This window comes from Temnothorax nylanderi, unplaced genomic scaffold, assembly GCF_030848795.1.
Source record: "Temnothorax nylanderi isolate EJ_2023f unplaced genomic scaffold, tnyl_v1.0 TNYL_tig0020_pilon, whole genome shotgun sequence".
Lineage (NCBI taxonomy): Eukaryota > Metazoa > Arthropoda > Insecta > Hymenoptera > Formicidae > Temnothorax > Temnothorax nylanderi.
Genome location: NW_027249082.1, coordinates 681352 through 706626, shown reverse-complemented (window position 1 = coordinate 706626; position 25275 = coordinate 681352). Strand labels below are relative to the sequence as shown.

At 40.5% G+C, this 25275-nt stretch overlaps 1 protein-coding gene across 2 annotated transcripts in view; it reads right to left on the bottom strand.

Moving 5' to 3' along the window:
• Nachralpha1 (nicotinic acetylcholine receptor alpha1) overlaps positions 1-25275 on the bottom strand; it is a 158535-nt gene that overhangs the window by 28252 nt on the left and 105008 nt on the right. For both annotated transcript variants that reach the window (XM_071699909.1, XM_071699910.1), the window contains 3 exons: positions 15819-15928; positions 7368-7548; positions 1264-2304 (listed from right to left, as the gene is read on the bottom strand). In XM_071699909.1, the coding sequence (XP_071556010.1) occupies positions 1264-2304; positions 7368-7548; positions 15819-15928 (1332 nt within the window). The remainder of the gene's footprint in view (positions 1-1263; positions 2305-7367; positions 7549-15818; positions 15929-25275) is intronic.

Sequence of the window (25275 nt, the reverse complement as noted above, 5' to 3'; positions counted from 1 at the left end):
TGAAAAAGTGGGCGTTTGGTTTTAAGGTCAGACGTCACACCTTTAAAGGGCGATAGGGCACGAATGGAGTGTATCGTTATTCATGTCTCTTGAGACAGCCTATACATCTATGAAGTTTCATACGAATTGATGACTGTTTAGGCGAGGTGGTTTCTTGCAAGCAGTTTGTTTTTGAAGGAACAAAATTACACGAAAGGGGAACAACGCGATCGAAAATTCGGAAATGCTTCTTGCGAATTGTGATTTAAAGATCATCCCCGATTTTAAATATTTGCTCCGATGCGGAATTATTCGAGTTATCTTAGAGGAGGTGAAACGCATGACATAACAAGCTATGAGGCTAATAGGTTCTATTATATATTCTATTAAGATCGAAATGTTATTCCTATATACGCGAGTGCTATTATCTCCACTGCCCGCTGTCAAAGTGTTGATCGTTCTAAACACCGGGCGTGTTTGCACGAGCAGGCGATAAAAGCACCACCGCATGCATTTTTGTGTGACTCCGACAGTGTCAAACGCACCGGTTCCAATCCCTCTGGTGATTCGGAAATCGCGGTATCCCGAAATGCGTTTGAGGCAAAAGTGATCCATCGCGCGTATTCTGGCATTGTATCCCCGCTGATCTCTTAATATCATAATCGATCCGCGATTACTAAAGCAACACAAAGCGTGAGTCAAATATACAATTAAGGTTTTTGGCTAATCACTATCAGTCATATCTGCAATGATACCGTCAATAGCGAGAAATCATGCGTGAATTATTTTTGCAGCTACATGTCAAAATGAACTAGTTCTGTCGCATATTCGATAGAATAGATTTTTGAAATATGCCGAAGATTACTTTTTTGATACGTAAATTAACAGGTATTCATTCCAATTTTTTTTATAAAATTCAACTTGGAAAAAAATATAGGACATGCGTCTATATAGATTTAATTACACAGCCATTTATTAGTAAAGATGAATCAAAAGGTAATTTTTGGCGCGTTTTAACGGTCCATCATATTTGAAAAAAAAAGATTATTCGCATAATGCGGATATAAAAGTTCGCATAATTTTTCGCCTTTTGACGTCGTAATCCAATATAGCTGCGACGAACGAGTGCGCGCAAGCATAATAGAACTGATTACGGCATATCCATTTTACACGCATTTCTTTCTTCGGTATCATCTCAACGATAACATTATCCGTGCAGATAACATTATCCCGAGCTCACGAGTAAACTGGCGAACATTAGAGATATGTAAATGTCATACTTACGCCTTCGAACCTGTCCTTGTTCTTGGCGTGCTGGGCGATGAAACGGGCGTCGTCGATGGTCTTCTCGATCTCGCGTACCAACGGCTTCTCGAAGGTGGGGCTGACGTCCTCGTGAGCGTATCCAGGGCTAGCTGGCCCAAAGAGGTCGTCGTCCGCCCCGGGCAGTGGCAGCGAGGGTAGGGGCTCCTCAAAGCAGGGTGCGACGGTGCCGACGGTGCCGACGGCGCCGAGGTCGTACCTCGTCGCCGGCGGTGGTAGACCGTGCGGCGGTACCTCGTACTCTCCGCTGAACCTCTTGCCGTAGTACGTGTCGTACTTATCAGTCTCTGGAACATGGAACACATCGGTGAGGATGCCCTCGGGCGGCTTGCCGTTCGCCGCCTCGACATCGTCCTCGTCGTCCTCGTCGTCGTCGATGCCGTCGTCGTCGAGGCCACCCGTGCCGATCCCGGCGCCGTCCCTGTCCTGATCCTCGTCCTCGTAGTCCTCCTTCTTCGGCCGTTGGATCCAGAGGAAACGCGGCAGCACCTGGATGAACAGTATCCGCGTCCACTTGCCCATACGGTGGGTGACGGGCGAGCGGAAGTTCACGTTCAGTATGGCTATCGTGACGACCACGGACAAGGTCACCATCACCATCGTGAACAGCAGGTACTTGCCCAGGAGCGGCACCGTCAGCGACGTGGGCGGTATTATCTCGGCCAGCAGCAGGAAGAACACCGTCAACGAGAGGAGTATCGAGATCGACAGGGAGACCTTCTCGCCGCTGTCGCTCGGCAGGTAGAATACCAGCACCGACAGGAAGGATATGCCCACGCACGGTATTATCAGATTCACCGTGTAGAAGAGGGTCTTGCGGCGCAGAGTGATGTTGAACACGATGTCGGGATAGGGCTCCTCGCAGCATATGTAGAACGCCTCGTTCCTCACGGCAGGCACTTTTAGGATGTCCCACTCGACGGAGATGTAATAGTCGGTCAGGTCGATCCCGACGTCGATTTGATTCGAGTTCTCGACCTGCAGAAGATGCTGCAGGTCGACCTGCGAACACGAGAAGGACGATCGTATGTGAATTTAATATCAAATATCTGAAATATCGCGTGTACACACATATCGATATTAAAAACTAAATGTATAAAGGAATTATTTGCGGTCTCGGTAAAGTAAAGTAAATGCGATCATAAATTCCACTCTCTGTGGCAGAATCGCAATGAATTCTTTTTAGCGTTGGCTAATAATAATTATAGTTTTTCAAATAATTATTCCTGAAATAATTTCGCGGTGCGGAATGTTTCGCCATGTGTGAACTGCAACGTGGAATGTTTTGCATTTTCGAAATGTTTTCCGTGTAATGTTTCAACATCGAGATTTCGTAGCTTTCAAACTTCGTTTAATGTTGGCATAATAAAATATATACCTTGCACGCAAATACGTACTACGTATGAATATTTTATCTTAAAACACATTGCCGCAAAATTCATGCGTATATTATTAAAATAAATTTATACTTTACATTAGCAAATATTTAGTACAACCTAGATATTTAGCACTGCATAAAATGTGAGTTCTACGAAATTTGCATATTGTACATCAGCCGAAAAATATTTTTTATCACTGCAACTGTTAATTACATCAGATAATAAAAGTTGAAATTATAAAATAAAATGTACTATTTATGTATTATACTACAATAAAGAACTGAATTTTAAAGTTTTAGCTTGATTATTATTTCATAAATATTCCTTGCTTTCTTCTAACATTTAAAACTTTTCAAATGTCATAATGTACGTAAAGAATTATAAAAAAAAATTATAAAAATTAGTTTTATAATTAAAATAATTATTATTATATGAGAGACACACAAAAAGCAGTTGACTGTTAATTTTATTTCAGTTTTACTTATATATAATATAATATACGTTCAAAACAAGAACTTCAATAGTCTGAAATTGCAAGAAAAAAGTAATGATGATGACAAAGAGCAACATAATTTTTAATTAATTTTCTGATAAAGATTACAAAAACAATTTGAACTAAAAGATCATTAAATTAAATGATTCGTCTCCTATTCATTCTTTTCCTCTCTTCTCGTTTTATTAGATATATGTCATTATCATCGACAGAAACATTTGTGTAGTAAGCAGTATACATTTATATTAATCTAAATTCTAAAGTATATGATCGTAATCCGATGCATCTTCCTTGCGATAGCATTGCAATCAAGATTTGTAATCCAACAATCCAACTAATCTTCCGAATGAATCCCCGGCTTTCAAACCACGCGCCATTGAAACGATCTCGGAGGCCTAATCCAAAACTGCATTAGCTAAATCCAAATTGTTATTCCACTTCATCGCATTTGGCATCCTAATCCTCAACTACTCGGCAGTTCGATGCGGTACATAATCGAAATACGCCGACGAGAGATAAATCAGTAAACACAAACGCTCCGAGTACCTAAAGATTGTTATCTTAGCGCGCGCTGTCTATTCGGTGCTCCGGATAATCGGCGTCCCGGAAGGAGTTGGACGGACAAGCGATAGCAGCAGCATGTGCGTGACATGGTTCTACATATGTAAACGCGTTAATGTACATGCTCCGTTAATTAACAATCTCCTAGAATCTAGATTAACGTGCCAACTTTCACGAATTGAAATTGAGTTGTCATGTAAAATGGCAAGTAATATTCGATTATTGAATAAATACTGTAATATTAATATTCTGACGAAGAAAAGGCGAAGACAAGAATATTTTCTGAGATATAATATCAACAATTTGCATCTGCATTGTTTCAAATGTTTTATATATGAGAGATGACTAAGGAAAGAAAAAAACATATAAATGATTTCGCGTCGTTCGAATCTGAAGAAGACAATATCTCGAAAGAGTCATTGTGGCTTAACTGCTCCGCCTTGGGATTTATGGGCTCCACGACTTCTGCACAAAGACATTTCTGATACAGACCCTCGCGATAAATAACATCTCGCGGTTGACTTTCAAGGGTGTGCCGTGGACATATATCCACTCGCACTCTAAAGCAATACAGGATGTTGGAACATCGCGCATTTTCTCTCATGTACAAATGCTAGGAGTTAAATCGGAGAATTTATTTTAGCCTCTTATCGTACTAACTCAAGACACTAACAATTTTCTAGTAAAATTATTATAAGCTCGAAGGATATCGAGCATCTCAAAATAAATTAAAAACTTTGAATTGAATTTCGACGATGCAAATTTTGTTTTTCATTTGATTCCAAGTGAATCTTATTCTAACAAGATTTTAACCTGCGTTTTGGTTGCTCATCACATATTTAATGAAAATTTGTAGTCTGATGTTATAAAATATCCAAAAGTTGTTGAAAGAAACTCGATTCAATTTCAATTACAGAAATCCTATAACTAGCCGACTATAAAATACTCTTGTGTACCCATATGTTACGGGAGATTTTCTTGATCCGCTATGCAGTGTCGCCATCCAAATCCATTTCATCCCTCGGCACAGTCGATTCTCAAGATACGCGATTATTTAAAAAAAAAAAAAAAAAGACAGAAAAAGCAGAGACGTGGAAAGGAAGAGAGCGAAAGGAACGGAAGAAATTGGATACCTCTAATGGCCGGACGAGATAGAGGTTTTGGTTATCTCAAAGTCCTGCGAAATCCGAATAAGGTTTGGGGAGCCAAATCGCGACCGCCATTGGAGTTTCGCTGAATGATCCTCCCTGGACCACTTTCGAGATCTGTCGATAGTTCCATGAGCAATCGTTGTTCGTTCACTGCGCCTTCCGCGCGCATTTTCTCGTCGCGCTGCTTTAATCGGATTCGTTTCCTGATTTTTCAATTCCAATCCTCCTTCGGAAGGGAATCAAGGTTTTCCCTTTTTAATTTCAGTTACAGAAGAAATCAATGTAACGACCTATTTCAACTTTTTCCAACGTCGTTAAACATTCCAGTTTTATAGAGTGGAATAAAGTTATGAACCGATTACATAAGCCATTATCGTCATTATTTTTCTAAAAATTGTATAATAATCCTTGAATAAAAAGAAATTAATAAGTTTTCTTTTAAAAAGCTACCGTGTTATATTTTCTATTGAAATATTTATCTCTAAAGAATTTAAAATTGGATTTTTATATCATATTTTAACGTAGCGTTGAATGTAATACTGATTTATATCGCTTCATAATGAAAGAATATTAGCGACGAATTATTATGTTGATTTATTGGCACCGTGAGTGATATGTAACCATTTAAATCGACGCGCAAAATTGACGGGAATATCGATCAAACAGTATATCGACTATTTTTCGCTGTCTGACGTAAATCGTGGCCTCTTAAATTTCAACCGTTCTATCCTTGATAACCCCGACATCTTTTTCGCGGTGGAAAATACGCCCGATACGCACGCAAGACATGCCGATAAGAGGAAATTGAAACCGAAGCGCGGAAACGGAAGCTATCCGCCGCGCAGGTGGATGTAGGGTTGATCACTGGCGGCACTGGTGTGTTTTCGAAGTGGCTAGCGGACGAGCTTCTCTGTCGAAATGGCTTATCCTCGCACAGACGTGGGATTTATATCCACGTCTGTGCCGCTGTACAGCGGTAAAACTCTCGCAGACAGGCGGATTTGTCAGTGACGGATATATCCGTCAGGCGCGAGTGGAGTCTCCCGCCTGTCGGACCGAGCGCGAAGGAAAACACGATGGACGAGACAAACAGGCGCCGCGAGTTGTAATCACCGAATTGTGACGTTTTATCCACGCTTCAACTGCTCTCTCTCTCTCTCTCTCTCTCTCTCTTTCTCTCTTTCTCTCTTACACACCACACATATACTTAGTTTCTGCTAAAATTAGAACTCGTGAAAAAGAATACCGTTGCAAAAAATGCGGCTCTTATTACACAAATCGGAAATACGATCCCTTAAGTAATGCGGTAATTTTTAGATACTTTAAAGAGTTATAAAGAATAATTTTCCTACGTATTATACTGCAGTAATATAAGGAGGAAAAATTAATTGAAAGCTGGAGAAAAAGAACAAAATGAAGATAAATATATAATTGATTAAAATTTATTCTATAGTTTATTTAATTTATTTGTTAAATAAAGAAAAAATATTCGTCTTTCTTATAGGATGAACTAATAGTATTATTTTATGGTCAGATAAAGATGATTTGGCGGAATTGCACAATTAAGATAATGTGCAATTAGTGGTTTGAGGGATACGAAGCGTTGCAGTTTTTAAGTATTTAATTTGCCGCACTAATGCGCGATTTTTCTACTTCTAATTAGCTGTCGGATAAAGTTATCCGAAAGATTACAGCTTTTCTGTTTCTCTCTAGAGCGTAATAAGACTAGAACGCAAACAGAGAGATAAGGTTAGCTAATTTACGGGCAAAGTTAGCCGATGCTGAAGAAGTCGGCCTTAAACATTTCTTATATAGATACTATTTAGATACTTGCGTCTAAATTGATCGACAATTTGATTGTTTTAGTTAAAAATCCTTCAATTCTTCAACATTATGAAAAAAAAATGTGTTATACATATATACCTAATAACAAATGATAGTAATACGTTAATAGTAATACTTTTGGAATGCATGTATAATTTTATAAACGCGTATAAAACTTTATATATAAAATTTATGATTTAGTAATAAAAATATATAAAATCTGCCTTTCCATAACATGTGAATATGAGTGTAATTTAATGCAAACGATGAACGTGTACATAACATTATTTAAATTACTTCTGCTTTGTATATCCAAAAGCTGTAGAATGTATTTCATAACAGGTGAATTTTTATAATTGGAACCGTGAAAAAAGCATCTCTTTTACTTTTGAGAAAAATATGTATATGACATTCATTTATATTTGAACTCAAGATAAATTATCATAAAATATTCTACTTAAACTACCCTATCTCATGTTATACGTTAGAGATTGCGAGCTCCAAAGTTTTTTATGATTATATCTATATTTATACTCGTGGTATAACTTAGGGAATAAAATTTTAATACGAATATTTGACAGGCATAAATTTATGATCTCTACATAAAATAAAAATTCACAGTCATACTAATTAAGTAATTCCAATCGTAATACTTACCGTATAACCATCGTAAGTCCACGAACCAAATTTCATAAAACAAGTCTGCTCGTCGAAGGGGAAGTATTCCACGTCGATCTCGCAAAATGATTTATAGATCGCCGGTGGTTTCCACACGACTTTCCCGGTGTGATGCAAAATCGCTTTAGTCATGATGGTCACCTCGTAATTACCATCGGCACTGGAAAACAAAATCCATAATTCTTGTAAATATATTTTGTCCATTAAACAACAGTCTAAAAGATAAAATATCGCTAAAACATCCGAGCCTTGAATAACGTGTTCTCCCATTGTTAAATACAATTTTGATATTTGTCGATTGTCGATTTATAACATCACGCATGTCGTACATATTTGTATGGCGCGATATAGTGCATTCATACAAACGAGGCACATGTTAGCTTCACATTTTAACCTCTTCGCGCGATTATCTGCGAAATAAATGCCTGCTCGACAAAAAATATTTCATATTAATATCGTTCCGTAACGAGAGTTAAACTTATGCTCAATGATGTAATTCCGCTCTGGATAAAATCGTTTTCTAAATTCTCCCGTATTTCGCGAGACTTGCGTTTTCATGACGGAGAAGAAGCGCTGCAACGAATCTACAACGTCACAGCAGAAAGTTAAAAGCTTCCTGCCATATGTAAAGTTAATAGAAACGGTACCAATCGATACTCCGAAAGTCCGAATAAAGCGAAGCGACGCTTCAAATGTTATTGTGTGAAAATTTGACAAAGCGATGTACGCTTCGATGCGTACATTGAACGCGAAACAGCTGTACCATCTATCGCCGCAACCATTTTTCTGCTATAAATTCTTCTAGAAATTAAGTTTATCCTTTTTCTCCTCTCTTTTCTCTCTTTATTTTATAAAAATTCGTATAAATATTTAGAAAGCTTCTCAGGACGTATTACTATCATATTTTTTAATTAATCATCAAACAGTTAATATATCAATACTCTTTTTAATTTTTTTAAAAGAGAAGAAATAACTCTAACTTAATAAAAGCATGAAAACCGAACTTTCTTCCTGACCTATATCTATGCGACCGACAATGAAATACTTTTCGCAAAATAGTTGATGAAATATTAAATCCCTTTGCTCTTTATTTAATTTGATACTGATATAATAAAAAAAATTTACTTTTTTAAACTCTTAGGAAGATAAGAATAAACTTCCTTATTTCTTGTTCTTCAAGATCCTTAATTAACAATTCCATGTTATTTCAATTCGATGCTCCTAAATTCCGTAGGAAACACAGAAATAATCTTCACACTAAATCTAAACCAAAATTGAATCATCTGGCTGTTCCGCGCTGTCGGTGCGAGCTGGAAAATTTCGAGCGGAATTAACACGGAATGTCACGGTGAACTTACGGCGGGCGAGATATGAAAATCCGTCAAATAAACGATACAGGTAGACGTCAGGGCGTTTATGTTATTGCGCGAGACTGAAGAAACAGTGCTCGCGAGAGAAATATACTTACTCGCCGAAGTAATACGAGCTAATACGATATTCGCAGTGCCACGGCCGCACCGTCGCAGCTGTCGCTACTGCGACCGCACTTGTTGCACTATTTTCGGTCGGGGCCGGCCGTGGCATTCTTATTAGTTCGGCACGCCGGCTATTGCTGAATTCTGCTGTGCCATGTGTGTCGATCCACTTCGCGCCGCGCCGGTTCCGCGCCAATTCGTGAATTTTTCATCCGACGTCTCGTCGCGCCGTGCGCATGTGACGACATTATCTCCGCGACTGACCTCCACCGAGTCGGAACGGGGAGGACTCTTTGACATATAGATTGTCGATCGGGGAAATAATTCATAATTTTAGGTATTGCAGTGTAACACATCGTGGTGTATATACACGCTGTATAAATATCAGAGATAAGAACTGGATATTCTTTTATCTATGAAACTAAGAAAGTATTAGCGTCCGAAAATCTAAACTGACGAGACAGAATATTGCTTTTCATTATAATTTATCTGAAGAAATAAAAAAGTATAATTTTTACAAATCTCAAGACAAAATAAAGACTCTAAGAATCTTTCTTAATAAATAAAAATTCAGCGTATTAAAAGAATTGAAATTTCGAGGAAACATAACGAACATTTTAGAGGAAATAACAATTTAAACATAATATAAGACTTTTACGTCAACTGTTCGTGAAAAGCGAACATTTGTTTGCAACAAAAGCTGCATATTGGATAAAGTTCGCGCGTCTGCAAATCCTATTATACAAGCTTCTGAGCTTTAATGTAGGTCTCCTGCACTTTGTGGTCATCCAATAATTATATTTCTGTTATCAAACTCTGTATAGAGAGGCGCGCGGAGCTAAAAATAAGGGCGACTCGCCGTAACTGTTACGGTTTAGTCTACAATGCACGTGCAGTATGCAGGTTGCAGCGAAAATTCCGGAATATAAGATCAACTTTCTACTTCAAAACGATCATATCAGATGCATTGACATAATTTTTCGGTAGATTACATTGTGTGTCTACGTTCTATCCACATTTGTATACGTGACAATTAAGCTAGAAAATCAGAAAATCTTTTATAATAAAAGTAACGCCATCATACATTTTTAAATCACGCATCGTATTTCTGTCATTACGACAATAATTCTTCGCGCTTCTACATTCGATTTCTTGCAGCTTTAAAAGATGTTAGATAATATAAAAGACATAGAAACAGTATTTCGCGGCTGTTCTCCGAGAATGTATCGCACAACGCCTCTACACAGTAAAAAATTTTGTGTCAATGGAAGTCCACTCTCAATTTTGTGTTAAAATAACTCATACGTCGTGTTATTTTTGACATTTAGAAATGTTATAAATGTCGATATAACATTTCTAAATGTCAAAACTAACACGATGAATGAGTTATTTTAACACAAAATTGAGAGTGGACTTCCATTGACACAAAATTTTTTACTGTGTATTAACCGCGTGCAGCCTCTAATTATCGGCCGATCAAACGATTATTATCTTCGTGAATAGTGAAACCGTTATAATTCTGATAAGTGGACCAGGAAACACCGAAGATTAATCCGCGCGTAGAATATCGTCTGTAAATTAGCCGTGATAAATATCAGCCGAAAGTGTTCTCGACACGCATTAGAACGGAACAGTGATAAAAGCGACTCGCGCGTGGTTAATAATGCCAGAACAACGACGGCTAGCTCAAAAGTGACATTTTAATCGCGGCACGTAGTCGAACGATGCTTAAGCTTTGTTCTCAGAGCGAGCGGGATTTCTCGGCGAGAGGAACGTTCGCGTTGTTATGGGAACGTTACATAATCTCGAATGCTACCGCACTATCCTGCTGCCAGTCGGTGAAAGATAACCGTTCACTTAATAACGGAACGACTCAAAATCGTCTCTGAAATCACGATTATCCCGTAGCTAAACCTTAAGAAAATATCTCGCGGAAATTTCACACGGTAATAAAATAAACGCGATAATACGACACGTTAAATACATAATGTTCTTTCCGTTAGATCTTTTGAAGAATTATATGAGAGCAAATTATGAAATATATTTTTATCATTTTTGCGTTGTAAAGTTTTACAATTATGACTTATATAAAACCGAGATGTAATGTCTAAAAAGAGATTTAAAAAAGAGAAAGAGAGAGAGAGAAATTACGGTGTTCCACAGGCCGAGCCATAATTTTTGCGCTTCGCCGGTTAAAGACAAAGTGGACGCTGCAAGCACCGTAAGAAACGACGGGCGCGTTCCACGAGTTACGTCAAGAAAGTTCGAAGACTCAATTAATCACGTTTTTTTCGTACTCCAGACGCGCTTTATGGCGCGCTTTTTGCGCGGGCACGTCATGTAAATCTCAGAACTCTGTGCAAGTAGTAAAACCACCGTCGACTCCGACTCGACGGCTTCGAGGGCCGCGGCATCGTCTTGTCGCAATCTTAATGATAACGTCTTTTCTCTCCCCGTTCCTCAATCCGATCGTCCCTTCCGGAGAGGCCGCGGACGAGTTCTTCAAAAAAAAAAAAACTTTTCTCTCCCGCGCAGCGACATAATGAAAGATGACGTCGTCCTATCACTGGCCAGAGCAAAATTTGTTACGGTCAGTAACACATAACACAACTACGACATTAATTTAACTAATTATATTTATTTTATTTCTTACTTTATACTTTATTGCAATTACAATTGAAGAAGTAATTCTTCGACTTTATGTATTTTATTTAAAATTATTAGACACTCTATAACACTAGTTGACTAGATCAGTTAATTGATACCTACATATTACATATCATATACTAATCTTTTTATGCTTGTATTTACTGATCGAGTACGAGAAATCTATAACATATTTTTGTGTCCAAGAATAACGTAACAAATGTTGCTGAGCGCAGAGTCCATAATTTCCTAGACGATCTCACAATTTTCTTGGAATACACAATACGTATTGACAAATTTGACATTTGCTCAATCTACCGCTACAAAGAGTTGAATCGCGCGCAACGATTGTAAACGACGGCGCAATGCTGACCTATTTCGAGTACGCTTATTTATAACCGCGTCAGAATGCCGCCCTTCGCCAGGGATCGGTCTTTCGTGCCGGAAAAATATGACGCGTCATTTGCGCTGTGCTCCGCCGTTCCGTAGAAACCGTTTTCCCGAAGCTGGGACCGGAAATTCTCTCGTGTCGAACCGTGACAACGGCATCGGTCGACATTGCGGATCGCTCGCTGGCTAGTACGGCTGGAGTCCACGATAATCTTTTCCGCGTCTCTTGCTCGGAAAAACGAGCGGACCGCTATCCGGACCATCGGTATCCTCTTACCCGGTAGTTTGTCCCACCTCAACGAGGGTGTAAGACTCGATATATACTCCCGGGCTGAATGGCGGAATCGTTGCACAACCGCATTCCGCACTGTGGCAACCTTTATGGACGATATTACTTACACTTCCCTCGCCCGTCTATCGGCAATCGTTCCGGGGGGGGGAGCTCCCTATTATCGTAGATCTTGATGCTTACGATGTAGCGCCCATGACCAGGACAGACTGATCCCGCAATTGATTACGCGTTACGGCGCACATGAGAGCGCTCTCGGGAAAGCATCGAGCGAGTTGGACGCGAGCAGCAGGGCATGGCGGTTGACACTTGCGAAATGCGAGTTGAATAGCTCGGAGAGAGAGACAGAGAGACAGAGAGACAAAGGGAGAGAGGGAGAGAAACCGAGAGAGACTAAGTTATCCCATAAATATAGCAAAAGTGAGTTTGGACGCGCGCTGCGAGTAGAGCTTACCGCTACGGAGTTTTCCTTTACTCCCTGTTGTTCCTTCATCGAGTTCATCCCCCTTTATATCAAACTCACGTCGTATTCGAGAAAACGGTCGCGTATCGACGCAATTGCGACGCAACACGTACGTGTGATTACTTGGAGCGAACGATACTTTGTTACCGGGCCATCCCCGCTCTCTCTCTCTTTCTCTCTCTCTCTCTCTCTCTCTCTCTCTCTCTCTCTCTCTCTCTCTCTCTCTCTCTCTCTCTCTCTCTCTCTCTCTCTCTCTCTCTCTCTCTCTCTCTCTCTCTCTCTCTCTCTCTCTCTCTCTCTCTCTCTCTCTCTCTCTCTCTCTCTCTCTCTCTTTCTCTCTCTCTCTCTCTCACACACATTCTCTTTCTCGCAAAAGCAACTGGAATGGATTACCGCGGTGCGGTCTGGGATGAGCTGCAGGTGCAGTAATCCGGTGATAATGGAGTAACGAGATTCGCCCTCACGTACGTTTCCTGCATATTTTAACTCTGCATTTTGCGGCACGGTCGTACGTTGCGCCGTCGGGTCGTTGTGCCTAAGCAACCCTTTGGCCGCCATTCTACTGACCCTTTGCGTACATAATAAACGCATATTCACTTCGCTGATTGCACGGAGACTTGGGTAATTTTGTTGAAATCACGATGTCGGCGGCGCGCCGCGCCGCGGCAGTTCGTTCTCGTTAATAATAACAATTTTACGCAGTGTTCATTAAAAGAATAATTGTTCGAATCTTCACGTTTGTCTAATATTGCTTTGGATTTTTAAATGTTGCTTAGTTCATTAAAGAACAAAAATCGATAACACCATATGATTAAATTACATAGAAAGAGGGAGAGAGAGAGAAAATATATTTTATTTTAAAAATCTAGTAATTAATGAGTGAAAGAGACAATGTAATTTCTAGTTAACCTGTATAAGAAAGCATTTCGTTAATTTAATCTCAAATTTTATCAATAAAATTAAGTCATTAAGATCATCTTTTTAAATGTGTTTTGATATATCATCGAAATAATGTTGCTGTAAATGATTTTATTGAATCATCACAGTTATATATCTTTTTATCCATTTGTTGTAAATCATTAGTATCAGAATATTCAGTATCCGAATTAAGAATACTAAGAAATAAAGTATCATGTGACCAAATAATTTCTTAATTAACAGTATGTGTGCGCGATAATTGCATCATTTATATTGTAACGGAGCATAAATAAAAATGTTTATATAGTTTACAAATTATTTTGCTGATTTAACAAATTAATCCCAACAAAGTAATCTTGTTAAGCTAACAATATATATCAGCCCGTTTAACATAATAATTTTGTAAATTCAATAAAATACAGTCAACAAAGCTGGGTTCCACTAAATTAACCAAATGTCTTTCCCGAGCGGGACAATTATGTCCATCAGTAATGATTCGCGTACAGTGGAATTTCGCGCGAATTTATTGTTTAATCCATTTGATATCTTCCATTGTACTATACCGCGGTAATAGCTTACTCCAGAATACGCTTCAGCCAACAAGAAGTAAAGAAAGATATATCGGATCGGCGCGGCGCAGAGTGCAGAGAGGGTTGCGACGCTCTGGCACTTCAGGCTGAGTTTTACATAATGTATCAGCGCCGTATTCCCTAGAAAGGAAACGAAAGAGGGGATCTTGTCGTCAAGGCAGGGGAGCGCGCGATTCATGGGGACGCAGGGAAGACTTCAAAGCTCTGATGGAAATGAGAATGGCGGATTGAACGTCGTGCGCTTGAGTGGAGCTTAATAGGGCGGGTTAAGTTCGGTTTATTTGATACACCACCTCAACGCCTTAAACGAGATTGCCTGTCTCCGCCCTGCGAGACCCGATTGTCCGTAGAGCAGACGCCAGAAGTGGATCTCCTACCCGGGATCAGGAGAGTGTCATAAACCCTTTCAAAATGGGAAGACGTTTTATCTCCGAAAGAACGCTTGTGTGGTAGATTTCAATAAAATTCAGTATCTCCGAATTCTTGCAGTCGCAAATTGAAATGCTTTCTTAACAAGAATGTGAACATTAAATCAGGGCGAAACATTTTTCTATTAATTATTAAAAGTTTAAAATCTAATGTTCTTCGAAAAAATGATCGAAAAAAAAATTCTTTTAAATGAATAAAGTCAACCTTTTGCACCAAGCTGATAGTTTTTTAAACAATTTTATAATATCCTCTAAGTGCAATATAATGCTTTTTACAAACCTCGAAAAAATTGACACCAGTAGCGAGGCAACATTTTGCGCGCGATATAGTTGCTGCACGAGACGGAAGGTCGCGTCAGCGGGCGCGGGTAATTAATTTCGACTTGTTCTGGATTAATGGTTCCGTAATTTGCGCGGACTTACGCAATTTGTGGTTTGGCTAACCGCACATTATGCATCGCGTTATCGCGTCTGAATATTACGCGCGCGGCGAAGACTCGCGGAGAATGAAATCCGCGCGATCGTGGATATGTCGGCGTATCATGTGCGCGAAACGTTGAAACGTATCGTGTAATCTCGCTTTATACCACGTCTGCCGACGGCTAATCAGATAACGTCGGCACACCGTTTATCTGATTGCCTCTTAATCGCTCCCATCCACTTTCATCTACCATTATCCAACGAAATGGACATCGTTACTATCGACTTCTTCGAGGTTGTATATTCGAGACGTAACTCTTTTCCGCGCGATTGCTTCGGCGTTACGTGCAGGGATCATTCGACCGTGAAATGCGGCGAGAATGCGGTGTCCGTCGCCGTCGAACAAACGAGTCTGCCTCCCCAAGGAGGAGGAAGGGCGTCCTGAAACCTCCTCCTCGTAAAAGTGTCCTTGCCGCGCTAGAGAGAACGTCCTATTTCTCGATGTCGCAGAGGCTAGTCGGACTACTAGTTACTGCAGCCGCGCCCGCTCGTTTTCGCGGCGTGGATTTTCAAAATACCCGGCGGAAGAACGCCAGAGAAATATCTCGGACGGGGCTTTACGGGAATACGCGCTAAAATCCTATGGAGTATAGCCATTTTGCAGCGACGAACAAATATAATCCGAAACCACGCTTGCGAAATGGATGTTGGCGAGTAATACCGTATACGGTTAAGAGACGCGAAAGAAGCACGTATCGATAACTTAAGGGCAATATCGCTCATCTATGTGTATAATGACATGTCAACTCACTTGTTGTAAAGAACAATGTCGGGTAACCATATGTGTTCCGATGGTACATGAAGAGTGTCGACACCGCCATAGTCGTCCGGATTCCACTTCAGCTTGTAATCGTTCCATTCCTGAAAGCAGAAAGAAGAATTGTGAACGCGTCGTCGATTTAACGAGAATGAAAGTCTTAATCGATTACCGAGCAGCCTTTGCCTGAACCAAGAAAAATAATATGTATCAAATCAATAAAGAAAAAAACGTTCTTTTAAAAAATAATATTTCTAACAAAGAATTTGTTGTCCGAAGTACAAATTAAAATTGGGCTATGTAAAGAAAAGAAGTACAAAATGCAATATTTGTAATTGAATCTTCAATTCGCGCAAGAGATAGCCCATAAGTGTCTTAACTGCCCTCGATATATATATCACCATTCGACTCGGGACCCTTTTGCGACCGTAGGCATCTTCGCGCGACCCTCATAATTACCTCACGGAAGTTTCGACCATCGCTACCGATATCCGGGCAGGAAGACGCGATATCCTATTTCTAAGATCCACTTTCCGGTTTACGCGTTTAAGTGAAATAAAACGATTAAGGGGCAAAGTAATTATGAGACTCTCGGTTTTTCTCCCTGTCCGCTGTCCATCTCTCTTATCTTCAGAGATGGATTATCTACGAGATTTCGCGCTTCTCGAGACAAGTAGCGTCGTTCAAATACATAACGGCAAGAGAGGAATCGTTCTCCCAGAACAATATCTTTCGTCGTTACACCTTTCGTAGAAGGAAGGAAAGGACTCGAGGGATGCGTCTAGAATCGAGTCGCTTTGAGATCGACCTAGCTTTTTCACACGTTGACGCGCTTGTATCAGAGACGAAATTATTGATCGGCGATAACGAGGCGATCGACGAGGCATCACGGCAAGCTGTAAGATGGATATTTACGTATAACGTCGCGTGAGCTCGTCGCGCCTGATTCCAAGATGCGCCGATATTTTCCCGCGCGAGACGGATGCCTGAGTCGGTAGCGAAGCATAAACTTTACGGGACGCCGATGTTTTCTTACGTCGGATCAATACTCGGGCGACGCCCGGCGGCTGAGGCCTCGTCTGATCGAGTTACAGCTTACAAATTTCGCTAATTCATTCGGCCGAATATATCGCGGATTAGCGTTATCAATAACAGAATAATCGTATTCAAACAGCTCGAATACATCTCTGCATATCGCATACGTCTCTGGGAACGGAATATTCGTATGACTGCAATTTGGTTTTACGAATAGCCCGAACGATCCTAAGTAATCGTAGAGCCATTTGAATATTCATTTATTCAAATATAGATATCCGATTTCTCGACACTACACAGAACAGCGGAAAGATTATTATTGTTGCGAGATAAAAGACTACGAAGTTTTTTTTTCTTCAAAACCATTTCTCCCTTTCATATTTAATATGCAATTTCTTTCCCTTTCTCTCTTTCTCCTTTTAATATAAAATACAAAGCAATGGCCAACGCATGTATAGAAAGAAATTGCATTTTAAATGCGTGGTATGTAATAATTTTTATTCTTTACGACCTGTTAATTTATTTATTCCCGAGACTTTATTCGCATCATTAAATGGCTGTGGCGTGCGAGGATATTTCACCGGTGCAAAAAGAAGAGAGAGACTTTATGAAATGGAATATAGTCGATCTCGCGTTGCGGCGAAAATAAACGCTTTTTACAAATAGTTTCGCCGTTATAAAAATGACTAGCTGCATAATTTTGAAAGTTCTCCCGTTGCGCCCATTGCGTGGGTAACGCAATAACACTTGGTATTTTATTTCTTGCCCGCCCGCATCTTACTCGTTTTAAATTACACGATTCGTTGAAAATAATGTACGTCTAAAAAGAACATTTTAATTTTAAAATACACACAAGCGCAGCATCTCGTACGCACAGTGACAATAAAATATCGAGTTAAAAGACTGAAATAAGATTTATTTGTCTGCAATTGGTGCTTTAAAATTTAAAACAAGTGACAGACAGTCGTGCATGTCTTTTGCATGCGTTTAGAATAATTTCCAGCGTCAATTTAGAAACCGACTTATCGCGAACAATGCGAATCGAACTTGTGACGGTGTGTTAGACTTACATTCGTACCGTCAAGAATTAGTTAGCAGTTAAAGACTATAGCGACTACAGCGGGCGTAACTTGATCTCGTCATCCCACGCGGAATTATATCACGCAGCAACGCGTGACAGAAAACAGCCGCTACAAGCACACCTGCGACGTACGTTTGTGCTGGTGCGGCGCGTCGAGTTTCGTTGCTCTTGCAGGCATTAATTATTCCGCTCGCAATTAGCCGAGTTCGGTAGGTACGTATCTCTGGCATCGCCGCGCCGCGCCGCGCGGAGCGCCTAAAATTCCCCGCACGATCCAGCGGACCCGGATCGAAATCAGTTACCGTGGCGCGCAACGAGCGGAGCACTCGAAGGATTTTAATTACTTGCTCTTTTACAGTTTTCTGTCCCCTTTCTTGCCCTCTCTTTCATGTCGCTTGGGTGAACGAACGGCTTTTACGAACGAACTATTTCAAACAAAACTGCAAGGAAACTTCTTCTGGTGCGAGGAACAAATTAATTTATTGAAATTTACAATTTGCACCGTACGAGGCAAAGCGAGAGAATATAATTAGGCACTTTTCGTAATGCTCCGCTGGGCTAATTATTGACATGAGAAAGCGTTATGTAATATGAACAGATGCATGCAATTATGTAGCATGCACTTTAGCAATTTCCCTACGTTTCTCTTCGCCCTTGGGAAACGAGATGATAAACCGTCACACATCTACCACAGAAAATTATCTTTCTGCTAAAACGATTATACGGCGGCTTGGATGATTTCGACATTAATTTAGTACGCAGTTCTAAAATGGAAGCCTGCAAAAGGAAAACGCCCCGAGACAACTTTGCATAGCGTAATATTAGAGCGCACTCTCTATATTTTGGGCGGATTGCAATCAAAGTGGGAAAACCGAGGAAAAACTAAAACTTCGGCACTAAATCCTACTAGTGAACTTTCGCGAGAGAGCCCTACGCTTTGCTAAGGTTGAAACTAAAATTAACCGAGCAGGTAATTTCGCTAATTAATCCGGCGCTATTGCAGAAGCACACCGTACAAGTGCCTCGTAAGATAGAATATTGAAATACAGCATTGATTTAGTAACAGAAGGAAGTTTCATAATAAATGCGCGCGTTTCTTTTCGTCTTCCTATTTCTCTAACCGAACAATTAAATTGCACGGTTATACGAATTTATTTCTTTTACTAGAAAAGTTTCTTCCCTTTGGGAAGAAAAACTTATGTTCTTACTATATAGATATACATATACATCAGACATTATTACCAGTGTGTTTCTCTTTCTCAATAATTAAATAACTATTAACAAATTAATAGAATATATATATGCTACGATTATTTTGTTATAGATGATTCTAAGCCGTTTGAGAAAGAATGGTTAGAAGGTTAGCAACCTGTCCATTGTAAAAGGAAAGAAAATGTAGCTCCCAAAAAACACCAAGGTCTTCCCTTACTATCGAAGCACAGGACGAGATCCAAGGAAGAAGAAGGAAGATGAAGAAGAAATTAATTGATAATAACGCGGCACTCTTCTCACAAGTGGCCTCAAATAACCCAGCCGCGTGTGGCTGAGTGGCTCGAAGCGCGATCATAAAGGTTCAATATTTTTCAATACGGCCGTAAATTACCCCACATGTCATTTGCATTCGAATTTTTCTACTCGCACGACGGCGCTAGGCGCTACGCGAGAGACGCGATTTACCGAGGATGGAGGATCGATTCTACGATGTCGTAAAATCGTACACCGCGCGATCACGACCTAGCCGGGAGAAAAAATGCTGGCAATTTAGTGGCGATATTTTCTTTCTTACGGCGTAAAGTGCCTTCGTGATACCGGTCGTCTGGGAAAAGTACGTTCGCTTCAATCTTTTCTTGTATCGTATAAATATCCTCAAACTATTTGTTCTCCTTCGCTGCTTATCCTAACTCTTTCAATATCCACGTAGCTTCAATTTTACATTGTACTTATTCGATAATTTACAACGAATGAATTTAATATCGTGATTTGTTACGTGATATAAGAAACAAGGATAGAAGACGCTTATATATTTTATAGCTTTAATGTGAAAATTGCTTTTGTAGAAAATATACGTCTTAAGAAATCTTTTAAACATAGATGCAGTAAACTTTAGTCAGCAATACTTACTTCTAGCTATCGTGAAACACAGGCGGAGCTGGCAGACATATTTTATTTTATTCTGCGGGACAAATTGTAAATTGAACCCCGTTTCGTACCATTATCTTTTTTCTAAGTTACTTACTGTTCCCTTCCTTAACTATATCTCTTTGTTAAAGAGGTCGAAGAGACGAGACCGAAGTGCATCGTAAATCGGTTTGCACAGTATCAGAAAACGTATCGTCGCAGAGAGATGGGGAGGAATCAGCGCTGGGCGAGAGAGGCAAGGGAGAGGCAAAATCGACGACTATCCAACGTAACCTTTGAAACTCGAGAACCGCTGAGAATCTCCGTATTTCTCGCACCGTGCGTCTCCTGTCGTGAAGCCCAAAGGATTTGTATCTCGCATCGAGAGAAAGAGAGAGAAAGAGGTTTCGGAGTAAAGAGGAAATTCGCAGCCACAAAAGGCAGAGAGGACTCGGCACGCTCGGCTTATTCGTGTCCCCGTCGCCGTCGAACCCACGCGTGTAATCGCGAATGACAGTCGCGAGAGCTCACGAGGGAGATAAGAGATCGCGTCATTCTTCCCGATAGGTACGATACAAGACGCCCGGGCCCCGGAATAAAACGGGCCGCGGCGCAACGGCGATGCTCACCATCGATTATCGCGCGCCGCACCGTTTAGTTTGAAGCGCGGTTGTTCCGTCGACGCTGTCACACGTTCAGATTTAGCTGCCACGTAAACGCAGCGTCACGTTCGCTCTTGCGAAAAAATCTCACAGCGGAAAACACACGGAAAACGCACGCGAGAGAGAGGGGGAGCGGGGCGAGCGTTCGCCTGTATACGCGCACGAATTTTACCTTGCAATTTTAACAGCTATATTTTTCGAGGTACCAGCAGAATGTTGCTATTGATAACAGAATTGCGAAGCTAGCCACTAGTAACTTTGAAATACAAGACCCGCTTGCTTTTGGTATGGAAAACGTATATCTTTCTCTACTGTGGCGTTTCGAAAACTTGCGCACGTACAACCTGCACGATATATTCTCTTATACATTTCTCCTATTTATATAAAACGATACTAATAAAATGTTAAATATGGGTGTGAATATAAATATGGACATCGAAATTGCGTGTCTCCACTTATGAAATTAAATCCAGAATTTTGAAAAGGTGAAACTACAAAGAAAAAAGTTGACAAGCGGAAAACAGATATTTTTCATCCGTTATTATGTAAAGAGAATTCGTAACAAAATAGCGATAAAACATCTTTAGAATATAAATGCATCGCAAACGAACCGTTCGGTTACCCGTTGTTTCAGTCAGTCGGATACCCGTTTTTTCTTTCGCGACAGGTCAGATACGAATCTTTTAGGAGCTCGTGTCAGAACATTTCGCGGGAGGTGGAAAACAAGCGGAGGATAGAAAGAAATCCGTTGTTACCGAAGTAGGTGAGAAAACTTGGCAAGACTGGAGCTGTCGGCTTCTTTTCTAGCAAGAGCTGACAATCGCCCGTGTCGGACATTCGGAAGCCCCGTAAAACTCGCCAGCTTCGAGCAACAATGGCAGAATGGTAGAATAAATACGCCCGATGCAAACATCTTGCCCTATTTAAACAAGCCCTGGGTCGCGCGTACCCCCGTAATCCCCGGATCAGCCATTCCGCAGAAAATACCGAGGAAAAGCAACAATACGCGATTTAAGCACATCGACTCAATCGGAACGAACATCGCTTTTGATATTCGCATTTTTGCGGGTTGTAAAATACATTCGTTACGACACGGCGACGACGGCGCCGAGTGGGTTTCGTAAAATATTAGCTCACGTTTTTCGAAATAAAGTTTATTCGTTGGACACACGTGGAAGAGAATGCGTTTTCAAACTTTTCTAGACTAAACATATTTTCGTCAGGTTTCCTAATAAAATCCGAATGTTTTATAAATTATTTCAAAGTAATCAGCTTCACATCTTTATGTGTCTGTCTCGTTGCAATCAACGTAATATCCATTTCATAATCGATTATTAGACGTGAACATCGGTTTTAACAAGAGCGTTATTGGATAATAACGTTGCGATAGACTCGTGAACAAACGAGATAAACTTGCATAAACGATATAATATAATAATAATATACAATACAATATGATACGATATAATAACGTTACATAATGACAAAACGAGAAAGCTTACTGCTCGCTATGTAAATCCACAATGTTAAATCTGTATTCAGACTTTGTAATAGGCGGCGCCCTTCTTTATGCTATCGAGGAATTAAGTGATACGGCACGAGCGTTGGGCCGGCGCATCGGTTAATGAGCAAAAGGGACGAGAAGAGCGAGAATCCTACTCCTATTTATATTATGCTGCAGTTACAAAGGCTAAGAACGAATACGGAAACTTTCCTCTCGTCTCCGCCATATTTACAGTATAAATATCGCCGAAGAGAAACGATTCTCTCTCCTCCGGCGCTCTCCGGCCAATGTCGCGAGCTCGGACTGATTTCTCGTGGTGTGTGACAATATGGACGAGCAGAGCAACCGTCTCTTGATTTTCAATCCATCTACTGATAATAACGAGAGCTCGCGAATGTGGAATTCAATTTTCCTACCTCTCTCTTTCTTTTTCTGTCTTTCTTGTCTCTCGTAGCCGAGCAGGCACGAACGATGCGACAGTAATAATACAGCGATAACCCAATTAAATAATTTTTCGATAGAGTTGCCGATAATTCGCGCATGTACCGTAATTGAGCTCTGTGCAATTCCGCGTGGCACACAGTCGATTACGATTTTCCATCGACGATGAAATCCAACCGATACGTCGATAGCGGCGATACGCAGCCGCGCGTACATTAAATCGTGCCGCTCGCGTTCCGGTTCATTGTAATTATTCTAACAATATCAATAATAGCGGCAACCACCCGCAGCGTACGTTTGCGAGACACTCGAACCCGGTAAATCCGAAATCGATCGCGCCGATTGCACACGCGAGCTTTGTACAATCGCTGCTAATAAATACTCCCTCGCGTCTTTTTTCCCTAATTATAGCCAGCTTGCGAGAAAATATTTCATCTATAACTCTCTCTTGTCCCGCTCTCGCGCCGTAAGGTTTCCACGCCTATATAGTACATTGTTTCCATCGGGCACAATTTGTCTTGTCTGAACAAAGATAATATCCACCCTGTTTTACAAACAAGACACGACTGCCGACGCACGATTCGATTAAACTTTCCCTGCCCGTTCTCCTGTCTCTTCCGGCAGCTTTGACCATCTTTCTGTCAAGAAAAACGTATGACTGTTTACTTCCCGAGTATCGCGGAACTTCTGAACCCATCATAAGACCGTGCGTCGTTGAAGCTGCCAGTTGGTCTCTCTTTTCTCGGCTCGCTTCTCTCTGACTAACAGTAATCGCAAGCAATTCCGAAACTCCGATAAAGGGGCGCCACTTCAACGGGACTGACGTGACGCCGAAGGGAAACTCACCTCTGACCCTCCTCCACGTTCTCCGGCTCACTCATCCGCTATCCTGCGGGTCGACGTCGGAAAAAAAAGGAAAGACGCCGATCTCGCTTTATCGACACTGACAAACGGTCGTAACGAACCGGCTAAAAGAAAGACCTGAAAGACGACAAAAAAAGTTCCGAACAAACGGGAAGCGCGCGGTTACGCTATATAAAAAAAGTCGAGACTTCTTTGCCCAAGGTCAACTTTTCGGCTTTTCCGACCAAACTTTCGTGTCTCCGATTTCGTTACCGAAGGCTTATTCTCTACGGCTAAGGATACTCCGGAGCGTTGCTGAGAGTAATTAACCACGAAAGAATTTCCTGCGACAGTCTCGAATACAACAAAGAAATTAATACAATGTAAAAATTAAAAATTTAATAAACGTAGATTGTATCAATCATCAAAAAAATACAATTATAACATATATACTCCCCTAAACACATAAATTTTCAAATGCAACCGAATTTGTTTTATATTTTTTACTGATTACGCGACAGTATGTATGTATATCGAAACTGAGATGTTGCAGATTTTCCTCTGCCTCGCACGTACAGAAATTTGGAACACCTTTAAAAGTTACGCCAAAGTCAACCAATAGATACCTATACATTCCGATTCCAAGAGTATATCTATACACATTCCGAGGAAATCCATTCTACCGCGATACCAAAGTTTTTTGGATCGTCGCCAGCGACGGCCGACGACTCTTCGAGAATTCCAAATTTTCCACGTTGCAAGACGAGGGTTGCATCCGCAAGTACGTGCGCGTACCCGGGCTGCTTTGCAATTAAAATGCATCCCGCCGACACCACGCCGCGGCGCCGTCGCTTGCAGATTCTGTAAGGCGATGTACAAGCTTTTCGACGTCCCAGCGTGTCCCGAACTAACTTAGAAAGATTCTTTCAACGAGCCATGTTCCAACGCACTGCCTGTCATCGCGATCTCATTTATTTCATCTTCTCCTATCTGGATATAAAATCGTAATTATTACATTTTGTGATCGAGGTGACTCACGAAAGTGGAAACCGAATTTCGACAGTCGGCACTTGCTGCAGCTTGTCGATATCGCGTCTCATTTGTTATGTGTGAGTGGAATTTGAATACAAATGAAGAGTAAATCAAGTTAACAACAAATTACTTTAATTGTGGAAGTTTTACGAAATTTTAATCTTAAAATATCACATTAGATTCAATCCCGCTCCATGCGTTTGCGACTGATTAATTATTTATCTGAGCCAGAGATACTACTGATCTACCAATTTATACATTCACTAAATATGTCTTATTCTTTTTAACATGAAATAAAAATAATAAATAAACATCGAGGACATTTTACAAGTTTCAACTTAAATAAATGTATATATCCATACTTTATTTTAAAAGTCAAATTTCTCGAGAAAGCCCCGCAGATATTTAAAAAAATGAATTTCTGTACGTATATCCTTCAGTGATTGCAGATACGAATTTAAAAGCCTAAAATTTTCATGATAGCTAAAGGAATGGCACCTAATTACATAGAACAGGATAAAAAGATCAATTTCATTAAAATCCGTCAAAATTAATTATCAAAGTAGCGACTTTAAAGCACGTTTTTGATCATTAGTGACAAAGAATGATGGCGCAAAGAAGAAAGAATGCAATCTTTAAAAGGCGAAGAGCAAAAATGGTTACGACCAATAAATTCGCAAGACAGACGAGGAATGGTCGTGTCACGAAGAGCTGTTCTCTCCGTGCGAAGACACA